Source organism: Schistocerca nitens, chromosome 2 (genome assembly GCF_023898315.1).
Source record: "Schistocerca nitens isolate TAMUIC-IGC-003100 chromosome 2, iqSchNite1.1, whole genome shotgun sequence".
Taxonomy (NCBI): Eukaryota; Metazoa; Arthropoda; class Insecta; order Orthoptera; family Acrididae; genus Schistocerca; species Schistocerca nitens.
The window spans coordinates 189,698,903-189,716,906 of record NC_064615.1 but is presented as its reverse complement, the minus strand read 5'-3'; the positions used below and the strand labels follow the sequence as shown (position 1 = coordinate 189,716,906).

Below are 18,004 nucleotides of genomic sequence, written 5' to 3'. Positions count from 1 at the left end.
GGGATGCATATGAGACAAGACTAACAGGGGCCACAGTACACACGAAAGTCCACGAATGGTCACAGGTTTTTCTCCAGCGGGAATGTCAGATGCTGAAAGAAATGGTCTGGCAAACGCTTGTAGACAGACAATCCTGAGGAAAACTACTTCCCAACTTCAGGAAACACTTTAGTAATGACGCTAGGAATAGAGCACCACCCTCTTGAGAAGACTCCAGTAGAGGCCACGAGGACAAGGTTAGACTAATTTCAGTGCAGACAGGCGTTTAAACATTCTTCCCGCACCCAATGCGTGACGGGGAAAGGCAGCAGCTACGGTAACAGGTGCAGCGGGAAGTGCCCTCTGCTCAGCACTGCTCTTCAGCGCATTAAATGTGGAATCAAACTGGGCCCATTGTGCTGTGTCAAATTGTCTGCTGTAGCAGACAATTAAATTACGGTGAAATGTAATAAGAGCTGTTTAAATTTGTGAAAGTCATGCAATTCTGTAGTACCACCTCGATGCGATGTTGAAAATAGATGTAAAGTTGTGAGAAAGTGACCAACAATGAGTCGTGTTGGTAGTGTGCTTTACACACAGTTCCTTTATTGTAACGAAACACATCACAGCTGTATTTCCAGTATTGTTTTTCTTATGTATTGGCTAGCGAACCCAGCAGCGTTTCAGAATTGTTAAATACGTATAGCACTTAAATGTTCTAATCTGCTCTTCGCTCTGACCTTCCTCCTGTAGCCTGCCCATGTCCATTTCCTTCTTCCCCTCCCCCAATCCATCTCCTTTTCCGCCGTCTCACCTCGAGCCTTGTGTACCAAATTCGTATAACTTAATACGACCCCACAAGCTGACCTGCCTGCTTACTGTTTTGCAGCAGACAACGGTGTGAATCCACCAGCTATGGAAAAACAACCGGGCCGTGTGAGGAAGGAGGCTGCACCGGCTGCTGAGGAGGAACAGCAGCAGCAGTCTGAGGCCAGAGATCTGCCAGGGCCGGCTCGTGAAGGCAGAGACCCAGCTGCTGGGGACCAGGTAGCGTATCAGTTACATAGCTAGCCCCGGCTCCATATAGGGAAAACATCTAAAGTAACCTCAGTAGTATCAGAAGGTGCGGATGTTTCAATTCTTAATCAGCTTCATTGGCCTTCAGAACCTCCATAAAATTAATGATGGCTTTCTTGATGTACTGTTCTCCATTTTTCTCGAAGTTTTACACAAGGTTCACGATTTTATTACTTGTTAATGTAATGCAACGAATAAATCACTTCGTGGACCGGACATGTCACAGAAAGTTTGCTGGTCAGAAGACCACACAATGACGCTCCTCGTCTTCCTGCACAGACCACCCTTCCCGAAACTCCTATCTTCCGTTTGCAGATTTTTAAAACGTCATATTTTTAGCCTCTGTATTTCCAAAATAAGATTTTGTTTCTTATGACACAGAAATAGATTAAAAAACAACGTTCTTTTTGGACTGTCGTTCTTGATGGTAGAGCCAATGGTTATGAATAACAGGAGTTGAGATCCTTCCATTGAGGACACTAAAAGCAGTGTCGCAGAGGACGCCACACATGGACAGAGGTAGCTCTTTTGCGTGTGACAGAATAGAATTTTTAGGTCAGATTAATCAGTCTCAAGCATCAAATATTGATGCAAACTGTCTTCTGCATGTCGTAGTGTGTGGAATGTTACCTGCAGCAAAACTGAAATTTGCACTCATCGAAAACTGAAAGGATTCCATTGAAAACGAAGCAAAAGATAACTCGTCTACTCTGCTGAATTTCCCAGATTCCAAATCTGTTCCTTCTTTTAGATGTCATCTGTCACTTTTCATGTTTAAATCGCATGACTGCAGTAGTGTGATGAAACGGCGACCATCTCCTCTAGCACGTCCATGATACGTTGGTGTAACACTTCAGATGTAATAAAGGCAGCCGCCATGGTTTGATATCCATCGGCCAACCAGAGCTTATTTAACTCCCCTTCTTACAATGGTAGTCATTAGCAACAAACAATCGTTAAGAGAAAACGTTCGTTCACGTAATGGAGAAGCTGTAACTTGTTAAGACGCTATTTACTCAGATTTACGCTACGGAGGCACAGACTGACAAAACTTGACGAGCAATAGCTGTTACCTATCGAAGGTTGCTACCTTGCTTCCTGGCGAGTCCAAATGTAAGACATATGGACTTAAATTGTAAACTCAAGTTCCCTCACCATTAATAACTCATTCTTCTCCTAAATGAACAACCATCTTGCTGTGAGAATGTCCCGAAAACTGACTTCTTGGCCGAGGACTGCGTTCAGCTGAAGCGTGTTGGAGCCTTGTTCATGTCTCCCGGCAATCTGTTAGGTATTCTTCCAGTGCCACGTGGGAAAATTTGCAATAGATTGCACGGTTCACTTGTATGAATTTAGGACTATGTAAATGGCCATCGAATTTCTGTAGCGTGAAGACCGTCGGACGTCTGTGAAAACGTATCTTAGTGAAATTTCCTCAATCTTACGCACTGTTACGGTCTTCAGATAACCATGCTTCCCTGCAGAGTGCAAGCCTCCTGGTCTCTGTGAATCTACTGCAATCCACGTGCATTCGAAGCGGCTTATTATAATGAAGCCTTGGCTGCCTCCCATCTCACTGCCCCCATTACGAAACTGAGTCCCCGGCTATCAATCTATTCCCTGTGCCATAGCTATTTCCTCAGCAGTTGCAATGAAAACGTTATTCAACAAGTTGAGTAAAAGGTTCGAAACGATCTAATTTCGTTCACTTCATTAAGCTTCCTATCTACTTTTCAGTATTCTTCCATTACACCACATTACAAAAGATTAGTCTCATATTTCTGTAGTAGTTCGTCGGATCGGCCTCCTAACGACTCTTTTCCGAAGACTTCCACGAATTTATATTAGATGTCAAGATTTAAGAAATTTTGTTATTCCAGTTTATATCCTTCCCTACTTCAAGCACTGTCAACTACATTGCAATCAAATAGTGACATATTGCCTTCATCTGGTATTCTAATTGTTTTCATCTTATTTAGACAAAATTTCGTTGCCCTTGTTTTGTTGATGCTAATGGACTTCTCAAGACGCTGTCGACTAGGTTAAACTGATCGTCTCCGAATTGCATGTTATCACGTAACTTAATGTTGTTTCTTCTGCATTCATTAAAATTTTTACCAAATCCCTCATTGCGTTCCTTCATAACTAGCTCAGTACACAGCTCTAACAGGGACAGTCTGCAAACCTGATGCACTGGCTTCTCCACCACTGAACATTGTCCGCTGGTTGCAGTATAGTGAGAATGGGGTAAGGCTGTAAGGGAACGTTGTGATTACACGTACATGTACTTGGGAGGGGAGGCGCAGCGCAGCAACCGTTGGAGCTGGCAAAGTTCGTCGCTCCGGAAGCGATCGGTGCTGCGGCCAACGACGACGACGGCTCGACGTCACAGTTGGCGTACCAGGAGGATGTAGTCCTCCACCGGCCGCGAACTGCCGGAGGTGAAGATTGTGTTGTGGCGATGGTAGGCCAGCTAAAGTTGGTTTGTTGTACAGTGTTGGCTCCAACAGTTCCGCCTATCCATAACGACTGCCGGTCGCACGGTGATGGGCTGCTGAAACATCCAGCGTATCCAAGGTACGCCCGCAGGTGGGTCTCCTGTCTACGAAGAGGCCGCACCTTAGCATTAGACTGCTGCCGTGTAGTCTTCGCTGCTGCTGCGTGGTGCCCAGGTCTGAGAAAGCACGCCTGCTATTGCATCTGGCGTGGCCAGACACATACAGGCCCAAGTGCACGTCTGAGAGACCTCAGCAATGTGTTAACTTTCGGCCGACACAAACGCGTGCTTCGTCAAAGAATTAAAGCCCCCTTCGATCAACCTTTCACTGGATCTATTATACGATCGTAAAATTTTATGATTGTTAAGCAATGGATGCCAAACAGTTAACAGCGTATGTTGGAGGCTAGTGCACTGCTTGAAAAGAAATGGAAACGATAGTGGGTGAACAGAGGATAGTGAGGCAGCAGCTTGAAATGTTCACCAGGATTAGCATCGTGAGCTGCAGTTCTAGACCATCTGGAATAGGCAATCAAACTTTCCAATTTACTCTGATGAAAGTGTGCCCCCCCCCCCCCCCCCCGCCCATATTCGTACACAACTTACTGACGAACTGTCATTTCTTAATTTCTTTAACCATAATCGATGTCCTTGGAAAACCATCATTAGATAAAACTAAGGAAACACGGGAGTAGTCAAGTTCTCTAAAAGCATCAAATTAAGCATGAGTACTTCTCAATACCAAGAGGAAATAGTCACATGTATTTTGTGGTTTTTGTACGTCTGTTCAGCCTCTTGATCTTGTTTCATGGTTCACTGCAATCATATTTGTCGGACTTCCCGAAAGGCCGTATATAATACCTATGTAAATATTTGTACTTGATAGAGAATAAATCTCGCAAAGCATCATGCGAAAACACGCATTTAGTGCCACGTTTCATTGTTCAAATCACGAACGCTATTTTTCCCGAGGATCGTTTCATGGCGAAGTTACCCCTGCAGGTCTGGGGATTAGAATAGGCCCGAGATTTTCCTGCCTGTCTTAAGAGGCGACTAATAGCCGTCTCTCACGTTTCGCCCTTACATCATGATCCCCTGTCGGTTCTACCTCCCTTCTTCAAAATTTTCCCAAAGAGCGAGCCAATTGGGGAAGGGTGCCTTATATGGTGCATTGTGTCCATGGTGCATTGAGATCTTAAGCCCACTTTCTCATCACATTGCAGTCCCCACTCATTCTCCATCTTTTGAGCGAGGACACCTTCCTGCAGGAGTTTTCCACCAAGCACTATGCAGTGCCACTTTGTGTCGACAATGACCATGGACTACTTTGCACCTGATAACCCAACATGGTAGCCAGTCTTTTGTGGTGGGGCTGCCATGTGCCCTGTTCGTGTAGCCCCCTGACCAAGGGATCACTCTGCTGATGCCTGCGCCATTAACTCCCCACGTATGCCAAGGGGTAGATGCCCAACCCATAGGGCATTGGGACTCGAGGCAATGGCCATCCTGCCAGGTGGCCTTTGCTGCGGCTGGGTGGCGCCTATGGGGATGGCCCCTGGTCGGAGTGGGTGGCATCAGGGTGGATGACACGCAATGAAGTGTATTCCATCTCTTGCTGGTGGTGAAACACCAGCAGTCTCTAAGCATACACGAGCTCAGTTCAATGCACAAGTATGACCCCACATCGTTCCCTCCCCATCAGGCTAAGTATGGCAGCAGATCTTATTTGCCCCAGTACCTTGCATGTTCGAGAGCTCATAGGGAATTTAATGACGATGAAGCCTGTTTTTTGTTGATTATTTAGAGGGAAAGTTTGGAGAGTTGGAGGGCTTGTCCAAAATGAGCTCTGGGTCAGTCTTCATCAAAACGGCATCTTCTGCACAGTCACGGGCGTTACTCGCATGTGACAAGCTAGGGATGTTTCTGTAACCATCACGCCCCATAAAAGCTTAAATATGATCCAGGGTATCATATTTCACAGGAACCATCTTTTGCAGTTGGCCGGTCGGCTGAGCACCAATTTAGAGCGGCGAGGTGTAAATTTTGTCTGGTGTGCCAACTGGAGTCAGAGGGATAATGAGGTTGTCACTGGAGCCTTCTTCACTTTTGAGGGTGATACTTTGCTCGAGAAGGTCAAGGTGCTGGTCTACCACTGTGATGTAAAGCCCTATACCCCTCCCCCGATGCAGTCCTTAAAGTGCTGGAACTTCGGCCATAAGTCTTGACATTGTACTTCGTGTCACGTGTCAAGACTGCGGATACCCATCACATCCCAATGCCCCCCCTGCGGGTCCGGGGATTAGAATAGGCCCGAGGTATTCCTGCCTGTCGTAAGAGGCGACTAAAAGGAGTCCATCCCCCTCACGGGGGTAGTTAGCGCCTGCGTCCGGAGACGGACGGTTTCACGACCTATAATCGTGGTCTTTTTGGTTTTTCCTTCTCGTTTCTTTCTTCCTTCCTTTTGTTGGTTCCTTTCTTTGCTCTTCTCCACTTCACTGTCTTCCTTACTTTTTCCCTTGACTTCTCCTTGCCTTCTTCTCCTTGCCTTCTCCTTGCCTCCTTCTCCTTGCTTTCTCATTGCCTTCTTCTCCTTGCCTTCTCTGGTCTCCGCCTCGGCGTTTGAGACAGTCTGTCCTCTTTCTCCCTCTCTCTCCTTTTCCTCTTCTTCCTTCCTCCCTGTGCGTGTCTGAAGGCCGACCCACGCGTTCGCACGCGTAGCCGGTGACGGGGTAACGCGTAAGTCCCCGCCCTGGGTAGACATGTAAGGCACGCCTGTACCCCCTGGTAAAGGCCAGGCCCGGGGAGGGGTGATTGCCTGAGCTGATACCTTCTGACCATGCCGATTGGTCCCTCCGTCTGTTTCTCGGGAGGTGTGACCTGAGGTGTAAACATTCACCTAAGGCGGGAGTGCCCTCTGAGAGGGTCCCCACAAGGAAGGAGCGCGCCATCGGAGACGCTGGCAATCATGGGGGATTCCTCCGCAATGGATTCTACTCCATCGCTTTCGACTTCGACCCACAAACGGAAACGTGACCAGCCAACAGTGACAAAAATACTACCGCCTGCCCCACAGTTCCTCGTAGTTTCTCGATCTGAGGACGGAAAGGATTTTTCCTCTGTCAACCCTTTCGTTATCCAGAAGGGCGTAGATGCCATAGCCGGATCTGTCAAATCTTGTACCAGGTTGCGTAACGGTACCTTATTACTAGAAACTGAGAGTGCCTTTCAGGCACAAAAACTGCTTCGGGCCACACTCTTGTACACGTTCCCTGTCCGGGTGGAGGCCCACCGCACTTTGAATTCGTCTCGTGGTGTAGTCTATAGTAGCTCTCTCGACGGATTGACTGACGAGGAGCTTCAATCTTTCCTCGCTGAGCAGGGCGTGACGGCTGTCCATCGGGTCATGAAAAAGGTCAACAATGACCTTGTACCGACCCGGACACTTTTCTTAACCTTCGATAGTGTTAAGCTGCCATCGCGCATCAAGGCGGGCTACGAGGTTATTTCTGTTCGCCCCTATGTCCCGACACCTACGCGCTGCTACCAGTGTCAGCGTTTCAATCACACTCGACAGTCTTGTTCCAATGCGGCTAAATGTGTCACTTGTGGCAGGGATGCCCATGAGGGTGACTGTCCACCTCCGTCTCCTCGTTGTGTGAACTGTCAGGGTGACCATGCTGCATCCTCCCGCGACTGTCCTGTCTATAAGGCAGAACGCTGTATCCAGGAAATTCGGGTCAAAGAGAAAGTGTCCACCTCGGCTGCTCGCAAGCTATTGGCTAGTAGGAAGCCCACGCTGCTCCCAGCGGGGAAATACAGTACTGTCCTCGCCTCTCCTCGGACTACCACGGAGGTGGCAACCCAGACCTGCGATCTGACCTTCAGCACCACGGTCGTCCGTTCGGCCAGTGATAAGATCGCGCGGTCGACGTCTCCTCTTCGTCCCATCACCCCACAGACACCAGCCCCTTCATCAGCTTCTGCTAAGACGAAGACCCAGAAGTCAGATGCACGGGCCTTCAAGAAGGAACCGTCCCGTGCAGACTTCCTACGTACCTCGACCTCCCAGCCTTCGTCCGGTACTTCCACCAAACGACCATCCAAGAAGGCTAATAGGAAGCACAGTTCTCCTTCTCCGCCACGGCGCATTTCTTCTCCTGCGCCACCCAGCGGTTGCCGCCCCAGGCCGTCATCCCTTTCGCCTGGCCGCACCGCTGGTAGCCGAACATCTGGCCGTTCACCGGCGGAGGAAGCTCCCCCTCCCGGCCATCTTCCCAAGATGGCCGATGAACCTATAGAACCAATGGACGATGACTGTCCGCCTACTGATAGCGGCGGCAGTGCTCGCTCGAAGCCAGGCCCTCAGCGGCCTTCGAGGTGACCCTTTCTCTCATCTTCCTTTTCTTCCGATGGCACTTATTAACTGGAATATTCGCAGCGTTCGCTCCAACCGAGAGGACTTGAAGTTGCTGCTCCGCTCGCATCGTCCGCTCGTCGTAGCCCTCCAGGAAACGAAGCTACGCCCATGCGATCAAATTGCCTTGGCACACTACACCTCTGTGCGTTTTGACCTACCCCCTGTGGTAGGTATCCCAGCTCATGGAGGGGTTATGTTGCTGGTCCGGGATGATATTTACTACGATCCCATCACGTTGCACACCGGCCTGCAGGCAGTTGCCATCCGCATTACTCTCCCCACTTTTACGTTTTCCTTTTGTACCGTTTACGCTCCATCGTCATCTGCCGTTACCGGGGCAGACATGACGCAACTTGTTGCTCAGCTACCTGCACCATTTTTGTTAACTGGAGACTTCAATGCCCACCATCCTCTTTGGGGCTCTCCGGCATCCTGCCCGAGGGGCTCCTTGTTAGCAGACCTTTTCAACCAGCTCAATCTTGTCTGCCTCAATACTGGCGCCCCTACTTTTCTTTCGGACACATCTCATACCTATTCCCATTTAGACCTCTCTGTATGTACTCCCCAACTTGCACGCCGGTTTGAGTGGTATGCCCTTGCTGATACATATTCGAGCGACCACTTCCCGTGTATTATCCATCTCCTGCAGCATACTCCCTCTCCGTGCTCCTCTCGTTGGACCATCTCCAAGGCAGACTGGGGGCTCTTCTCTTCCAGGGCGACCTTTCAGGATCAAACCTTCACAAGCTGCGATCGTCAGGTCGCACACCTCACGGAAGTCCTTCTCGCTGCTGCTGAATATTCCATCCCTCACCCTACCTCTTCTCCACGTCGCGTACCGGTCCCCTGGTGGACTGCAGCATGTAGGGACGCTATACGTGCTCGTCGACGTGCTTTACGCACCTTTCAACGCCACCCTACAGTGGCGAATTGTATTAATTATAAACGATTACGTGCTCAGTGTCGTCGTATTATTAAGGAAAGCAAGAAAGCCAGCTGGGCTGCTTTCACCAGCACCTTCAACAGTTCTACTCCTTCTGTTGTCTGGGGTAGCCTGCGCCGGCTATCTGGCACTAAGGTCCACTCCCCAATTTCTGGCTTGAAGGTCGCGAATGAAGTCCTTGTGGCCCCTGAGGCTGTCTCCAATGCCTTCGGCCGCTTTTTCGCCGAGGTTTCGAGCTCCGCTCATTACCACCCTGCCTTCCTCCCCCGCAAACAGGCCGAGGAGGCTAGGCCACGTGACTTCCGCTCCTCGAATTGTGAAAGTTATAATGCCCCATTCACCATGCGGGAACTCGAAACCGCACTTGGCCGATCACGGTCCTCCGCTCCAGGGCCTGATTCTATTCATATTCAGATGCTGAAGAACCTTTCTCCTGCGGGTAAAGGTTTTCTTCTTCGTACATACAATCGCATCTGGATTGAGGGACATGTTCCCGCATGCTGGCGCGAGTCTATTGTTGTCCCGATTCCTAAGCCGGGGAAGGACAAGCACTTGCCTTCCAGTTATCGACCTATCTCGCTTACCAGCTGTGTCTGTAAAGTGATGGAGCGAATGGTTAACTCTCGATTGGTTTGGCTGCTCGAGTCTCGACGCCTACTTACCAATGTACAATGTGGATTTCGAAGGCGCCGCTCTGCTGTTGACCATCTGGTTACCTTGTCGACCTTCATCATGAATAACTTCTTGCGGAAGCGCCCGACCGCGGCTGTGTTCTTTGATTTGGAGAAGGCTTACGACACCTGTTGGAGGGCGGGCATTCTCCGCACCATGCATACATGGGGCCTTCGCGGTCGCCTCCCTCTTTTTATTCGTTCCTTTTTAATGGATCGACAGTTTCGGGTACGTGTGGGTTCTGTCCTGTCCGACACCTTTCGCCAGGAGAATGGGGTGCCACAGGGCTCAGTTTTGAGCGTCGCTCTCTTCGCCATCGCGATCAATCCAATAATGGATTGCCTCCCAGCTGATGTATCAGGCTCCCTTTTCGTGGACGATTTTACCATCTATTGCAGCGCGCAGTGTCCACGTGTCTTGGAGCGCTGTCTTCAGCGTTCTCTTGACCGTCTTTACTCCTGGAGTGTCGCCAATGGCTTCCGTTTTTCTGCCGAGAAGACGGTCTGTATTAACTTCTGGCGCTACAAAGAGTTTCTCCCACCGTCCTTACGACTCGGTCCCATTGCTCTCCCAATCGTGGAGACAACAAAATTTTTAGGTCTTACATTTGACAGGAAACTTAGCTGGTCTCCACATGTGTCATATTTGGCCGCCCGTTGTACCCGTTCTTTAAATGTCCTCCGTGTTCTCAGTGGTATGTCGTGGGGAGCGGATCGAACCGTCCTACTTCGTCTATATCGGTCGATCGTCCGCTCCAAGCTGGATTATGGGAGCTTCGTATACTCCTCTGCACGGCCATCCATCTTACGCCGCCTCAACTCCATACAACATCGGGGTTTACGACTTGCGATCGGAGCATTTTATACCAGTCCCGTAGAGAGTCTTCATGCTGACGCTGGCGAATTGCCACTCACCTACCGGCGCGATATACTGCTTTGTCGGTATGCCTGTCGGCTACTGTCAATGCCCGACCATCCTTCTTATCGTTCCTTTTTTGACGACTCTCTTGACCTTCAATACGGGTTGTATGTCTCTGCCTTGCTACCCCCTGGAGTTGGCTTTCGTCGCCTCCTTCAACACCTTCATTTTTCACTCCCTGCAACCTTTCGAGTGGGCGAGAGCCGCACGCCACCTTGGCTCCAGGCTCAGGTCCGCGTTCACCTCGACCTCAGCTCGCTCCCAAAAGAGGTCACCCCCGGTTCGGTCTACCACTCCCGTTTTTTGGAACTTCGTTCGAAGTTCAACAACATGACTTTCATTTATACAGATGGCTCTAAGACCAATGACGGGGTCGGGTGTTCCTTTATTGTCGGGGCACAAAGTTTCCAATACCGGCTCCATGGCCATTGTTCGGTCTTCACAGCTGAGCTCTTTGCCCTCTACCAGGCTGTTCTGTACATCTGCCGCCACCGACATTCTGCTTATGTCATCTGCTCAGATTCCCTGAGCGCCATCCAGAGCCTCAGTGATCCGTACCCGGTTCACCCTTTCGTACACCGGATCCAACGCTCTCTTCAGCAGCTGGTGGACGTCGGTACGCCGGTTAGCTTTATGTGGGTTCCTGGCCATGTCGGTATCCCTGGGAACGAAGCTGCAGATGCCGCGGCCAAGGCTGCGGTCCTCCAGCCTCGGACAGCTTCTTGTGTCCCTTCGTCCGATTTTAGCAGGGTCATTTGTCGGCGCGTTGTGTCGCTGTGGCATGCCGATTGGGCTGCACTTACCGACAACAAGCTTCGGGCCTTAAAACCTCTTCCCGTGGCTTGGACGTCCTCCTCACGCCCTTCTCGGCGGGAGGAGGTCGTTTTAGCAAGGTTAAGAATTGGACACTGCCGGTTCAGCCATCGCCATCTGCTGACGGCTGCGCCGGCGCCGTTCTGCCCATGTGGGCACTTGCTGACAGTTCGTCACATTTTAATGTCCTGTCCCGATCTTAAAACACTGCGCCTCGATCTTAACCTGCCTACTACTTTAGATGCCATTTTAGCGGATGACCCACGAGCAGCTGCTCGTGTTCTTTGTTTTATCAATTTGACAAACCTCGCTAAGGACATTTGATGTTTTTTAATCCTATGCCTGTCAGTCTGTCTTTTATTGTGTTTTCCCTTTTAGTTGTTGTTGTCAACTTGTGCCTCGCGGTGCATTCTTAGAGTAGTCAGGGCGCTAATGACCATTGAAGTTGTGCGCCCGAAAACCACAAAAAAAAAAAAAAAAATCCCAATGCGCCATTGCCCTTCCTCCCATCTGTGTGCCCCCAGGGGGCTCACGGTCCTTTCGTGAGTACGAGTGATAATGGGGCCCTGAGCTATTGCAGCCATCTTTCTTTCCTGGGCTGCATTTCCTTTCCTTTCCCTTCCCTCCTTTCCTCTCCTTGGTGCCCTCGTTTGTTGGCCCCACTATCCTTCTGGTTATGTTGGCTTTGTGAATTGGCTATGTTGAGTAATTACCTCACCCTTTTAGCATTCTCTGGTCCCACTCTCGGGTTTGACCTCCATTACTAAGTTTCTATGCCGTAGTGTGAGCCATTTGGGGAAGAGCACCTTACCTAGTATCTCCAGCATGTGCTCTGGTAATTCCATCTTTTCCTTCATTGTCTGATGCTAGGGTATATAGCCAGCACAGTAGCCAGCCTGTGTGTTAGGGTTGGTATGTACCCTTCTGATTGAGCCCACCGAAAACACAGTGGTCACACTTCTGATGCCTGAGCTGTGACCACTTCATGTAAGCCCAGGAGTGGTTGCTTGCCATCCTGGAGCATTGGAACTCCTGGCAATGACTGCCGTGCCCGACAGCCCTGGATGTGACTGGGTGGCACCCATGGAGAGCCCCTGATTGGAGTGTGTGGTATCAGGGCAGACACAATGCAAATGAAATGCATACAGGTCCAGAACTCTGGCCGTTCTTCTATGGCCATCTCTTTCAATGGAAATGGTTCTTTTCATGCTACTTCTGCCCCTTTGGCCTTCCCTTCTTTGGCTACTCCCTGGGAGGAGGGTGAGGCTCGTAAGCTAGGGGTGAAAGCTTTCCCCCGCTATCTGGTTTGCACCAGGACTGATGAGATAATTTCACCAATACCAAACCTTTATTTTTTTGTGGAACACATTGAAGAAAAGTTTAGCGAAGTGGACTCCAAGCAAGATGCAGTCGGGTTCATTGTTGATCAAAACTACTTCAGCTGCCCAGTCTGTGGCCCTTTGTGCCTGTGAGCACCTTGGCACAATTCCTGTGTCAATTAACCCCCACCAGTCTTTGAATATGGTTCAACGTGTAATTTTTCACAGGGACCTCATCCCTCTGCTGAGGAATGAAGGGACAATCTGGGAGGGCAGGGTTTTCATTTTGTTTGGCGTGTTGAGAAGGGCCCCAAGGACAACTGCATTGATACTAGTCACTTCATCCTGGCCTTCGAAGGGGATACTATCCCTGAGGTCCAGATTATGGCTTATCAATGTGACGTGAAGCTGTACATCCCACCACCTATGAGATGTTCGACGTGCTTGCATTTTGGTCACATATAATCCCACTGTTCACTCATCTCTGGTGATGGGATGTCCACTCCATGAGGGGAGTTAATGTGCTTCCCCTTGTGTGTGTAATTGTCACTGTGATCCTTCTCCATGCCACCAAACTGCCCAGTTCATAAGAAGGAAAAGATAAAGGCGTATAAGTCCCTTGGTCGTCTAACCTACAATTAGGCTCATAAGTGTGCCTGTCTTCATCCTGTCATTGATGTCTAGCTATGCTTTAGTTAAATCTTCACCCTCTTCCTCCCCCTTCATTAGCCTCTCCTCGGAACCTGGCACCTTCCAGGCCAAAGGTCTGCTGCCACCCAACAACCACGAGAACCACGGTCTGTGGGACCCAGGTCGTCCGCTCTTTCTGTTCCACCTCTTGAAGTGGCTGGCTCCTTTTTGCAGCACTGACCTCCTCGATCTCAAACAGAAAAGAAGGAACATCAGTTGAGGGTCAAGGGGCCTCTGTTGTCGCCAGAGGTCCTGTCCCCACCTTAGCAACCTGACTCTGACCTGCTGTTCATGGATGTCACCTCCTCCTTGTCAGTGACGGATGGTGACGTGGTGGCATGACTGACTTTAGCCTGTTCACCCCTGCCCCCCACCCCTATTTGAATCATCGTTCTGTGGTTATCCAATGGAATTGTAACGGATATTACAGTAACCTTCTGGAGCTGAAATCCCTTACTTCATTTTACTCTGCAGCTTGTGTGGTTCTACAGGAATATCATTTTACTGAAAACTCTGACCCTCCGTTGGTTCCCTGCCTTCTGTCGAAATCGGGTCGGCCTTCTACGGCCCTCTGGTGACGTTTGTACGTTGGTCCATACGGACGTTACTAGCACGTGGATTACTCTTCAAACGACATTCGAAGTGGTTGCTGTTACAGTCCACCTGGACTCTGGGGTAACAGTTTGCAGTCTTTATCGCCCTCCTGACAGGACTCTTCCACCTGTTGCCTTAACAACCCTTCTTCAGCAACTTCATCCCCTCCATTTTAATACTCACCATCGCCTATGGGGAAGTGGATTTCCCTCTAGTTGGAGGTCTTCCCATAGATCAGTCCTTTGTAAACCATGACTTGCGCCTTCTTAGTGGTGGCTCCACGACCCAGTTGTCTTGCTCATGGTACCTTTCCTACCATTGATCTTTCTTCTCCCTCCCTTCATTACACTGGTCACCTCCCCCTGCGGGTTCGGGGGTTAGAATAGGCCCGCGGTATTCCTGCCTGTCGTAAGAGGAGACTAAAAGGAGTCTCAAACGTTTCGGCCTTAATGTGATGGTCCCCATTAGGGTTTGACCTCCATTTTTCCAAATTCCACAGAAGTACGAGCCTTTTGGGGAAGGACACCTTACGTGGTGCACCATCAGTCCTCTGTGCCCTAAGGCCTTGGCACTCTTGATCGTGTTGGCGTAGTCACTGCACCCTCCATCCGTCATTTTGGGCATACACACCTGCTGGATTGTGTACATAACGCCCTTAGTGCGTCACCATCTGCACCCACGATCACTATGGACTACCCATGGCACCCAAAATCCAGCACAGTAGCCAGCCCGTTGTGGTGGGGTCGTCATGTACCCTCTAGGTTGTAGCCCCCTGACAACACAGGGATCGTACTGCCGATGCCTGAGCTGACACCTCCCCACATAAGCCAAGGAGTCGATGCTCGTCTCTCTGGGGCATCAGAGTCCCGGCAACGGCCATCCTGCCAGGTGGCCTTTGCTGTGGCTGGGTGGCACCCGTGGGGAGAGCCCCTGGTCGGAGTGGGTGGCATCGGGGCGGATGCCCCGCAATGAAGCGGGTGAAGTCTCAATCCGGTGGTCGCACGACCGCCAACGTCTCTAAGCGCGGTAAGACAGAATTTAATGCTGTGACATATAACCCCAAATCGTTCCCTTCCCTAGCCACGCTATGGGAGGAACGTAGGGCTGCGGACACAGGAGCCGTATTCACCGCGATACCTTGTGTGCAGCAGAACCGATGGGGATTCGTTTTTGGGGACTAAGCCTCTCTTCTTTGTTAACCATCTTGAAGATAAGTTTGGGGAAGTGGCATCTGTTTCCAAAATGAGGAGCGGGGCTATTTTGATACAAGCAGTTTCATCTGCGCAGTCACGAGCGTTACTCGCCTGTGAGAAGCTCGGTGACATCCCCGTTCATGTCACTCCCCATAAGTCCTTAAATTTGGTCCAGGGGATTATTTTTCATAAAGATCTTCTGCTACAGTCTGATGACGAGCTACGGGAGAACCTGGCACGACGGGGTGTGCACTTTGTCCGTCGTGTCTTTAGGGGGCCCAAGGATAATAGGGTCGCTACCGGTGCCTTCATCCTGGCCTTTGTGGGTGACTGCTTGCCTGAGAAGGTCAAGGTCATGATCTACCGGTGCGATGTCAAGCCCTATGTCCCACCCCCTATGCTTCCAGTGCTGGAAGTTCGGACATATGTCCTCCAGATGCACTGCCAGCCCCACGTGTCGTGATTGTGGACGACCTTCACATCCTAATGCTCCATGTGCTCCGCCTCCCACCTGCGTTAACTGTGGGGAGCATCATTCTCCCTGCTCGCCAGACTGTGCAGTCTACCAAAGAGCGGAAGATACAAGAAATTAAGACCCTGGACCGTTTAACTTACCAAGAGGCAAGGAAGAAGCTAGACCGGCTCAACCCCACATATACGTTGAGGAGTTATGCTGCTGCAACTCTGCCGCCACCAGTTCCTGCAAAGACTCCCTTCTCAGTTGGCCCACAGAACAGTAAAGTTACGCCTGCCCCACCGCTGGTAGGGGCCACACTCTCTTCCACTGCTCCCAAAACACCTGGTTTGGGGGCAGTGGGCCCCGAACAGCTGGGGACATCCATCCCCACCTCTCAGCCGGAGAGGCACCAGCCTCTTCCGGCTCCTCAGCCGGAGAGGCACCAGCCTCTTCCGGCTCCTCAGCCGGAGAGGCACCAGCCTCTTCCGGCTCCTCAGCCGGAGAGGCACCAGCCTCTTCCGGCTCCTCAGCCGGAGAGGCACCAGCCTCTTCCGGCTCCTCAGCCGGAGAGGCACCAGCCTCTTCCGGCTCCTCAGCCGGAGAGGCACCAGCCTCTTCCGGCTCCTCAGCCGGAGAGGCACCAGCCTCTTCCGGCTCCTCAGCCGGAGAGGCACCAGCCTCTTCCGGCTCCTCAGCCGGAGAGGCACCAGCCTCCTCCGGCTCCTCAGCCGGAGAGGCACCAGCCTCCTCCGGCTGCTCAGCCGGGGAGGCAACAGCCTCCTCCGGCCTCACTTGTTCGGAAGGGATCCCTTGGGGGAGTCCCTTCCAAGGACTTCCCCAGTGTCTCTCAAGACACTAGCCAGTGGCTGAAGAAGCCACCAGCTGCTGGTCGAAGGGCTTCACGCTCTTCCTCTGTTCCTGATACTGCGTCAGGAAAGCCCTCCCAGCATGCCAACCCTCCTCCCAAAGACAAGAGAGAGAAGAGGAAGCTCTCTAAGAAGCCTAAGGACCCAGTGGTTCCCGCGCCAACGCTTCCTGTCAGCTCAGCCTCTGAGGATGAGGTCGAGCTCTTTGCGTCCCGAGATGACCTCGATCTCGCCGTCTCAGAAACGATGGCAGTTGCGACGTCAGTCACTCAGTCGGTGGCAGCATGTGACTCTGTGAAGTAATTTGCTTTTTCAGTACCTTCATGCCCTTCCAGGACACGCTTTGTACGATCCTCCAGTGGAATTGTGGCGGTTATTTTAGCCATCTCCCTGAGCTACGACAGCTTCTAAGCATGACACCTGCTTTCTGCATTGCCCTCCAGGAAACCTGGTTCCCGGCAATGCGGACCCCTGTCCTTCGTGGATACAGGGGTTTTTACTGCAACCATAGCACTTACAATTGTGTGTCGGGTGGAGCCTGCGTGTATGTCCTTACCTCTGTATATAGTGCTCCTGTGCCCCTTCAGACATCATTGGAAGCTGTGGCTGTCTGCGTAAGGACTACCCAGGACATAACCGTCTGCAGTGTCTATCTCCCTCCAGGTGGTACAGTCTCCCTGACCGAATTGGCTGCACTTGTCGCCCAACTCCCCACGCCTTTTCTTCTCCTGGGGATTTTAACGCCCACAATCCCCTGTGGGGTGGATCGAAGATTACTGGCCGAGGCAGAGATGTCGAGAATCTCATCTCCCAACTCGACCTCTGCCTCTTAAACACTGGCGCCGCCACGCATTTCAGTGTGGCGCATGGCACGTTCTCGGCCAAAGATCTGTCATTGTGCAGCCCAGGGCTTGTACCATCGGTCCACGGGAGAGTCCATGACGACTTGTGTGGTAGTGACCATTTTCCCATCTTCCTTTCACTACCCCAGCGTCGCTCCCATGAACGCTTGCCTAGATGGGCATTTAGCAAGGCAAACTGGGAAACGTTCTCCTCTGCTGCCGCTGTTGACTCTCTCCCCCATGGTAACATCGATGTGGCGGATGAGACACTGACTGCAGCTATTGCTTCCGCTGCGGAACGTACCATTCCTCGTTCATTAGGGTGCCCCGGCGAAAGTCAGTGCCTTGGTGGTCTCCAGAGGTCGCTGAAGCCATTAAAGAACGTCGGCGGGCTCTTCAGCGACATAAGCGGCACCCGTCTTTGGAGAACCTCATTGTCTTCAAACGTCTCCGTGCACAGGCACGGCGGCTCATAAAGAGGCGGAAACAGGAGTGCTGGGAGAGGTGTGTTTCCACCATTGGTTCCCGTACTTCACCCTCCCAGGTGTGGATGAAGATTCGGCGCATCTTTGGATTGCAGCACTCTACAGGTGTCGCAGGGCTTATCAACGGGGCGGTATCCACCGATGCCGATGCAATCGCCGAGCATTTCGCTCAGCACTATGTTCGGGCCTCTGCGTCGGGAATTACCCGCCCGCGTTTCGCGCGCTCAAACGCCGGGAGGAAG

General features: G+C 51.3%; 1 protein-coding gene across 1 annotated transcript in view; it reads left to right on the top strand.

Annotated features, from left to right (window-relative positions):
• Positions 1 to 894: 894 nt before the first annotated feature.
• LOC126234911 (basic proline-rich protein-like) overlaps positions 895 to 18,004 on the top strand; it is a 71,649-nt gene continuing 54,539 nt past the window's right edge. Inside the window, exons 1-2 of the mRNA XM_049943651.1 lie at positions 895 to 1,026; positions 16,001 to 16,288. Coding sequence (XP_049799608.1) covers positions 895 to 1,026; positions 16,001 to 16,288 — 420 coding nt within the window. The remainder of the gene's footprint in view (positions 1,027 to 16,000; positions 16,289 to 18,004) is intronic.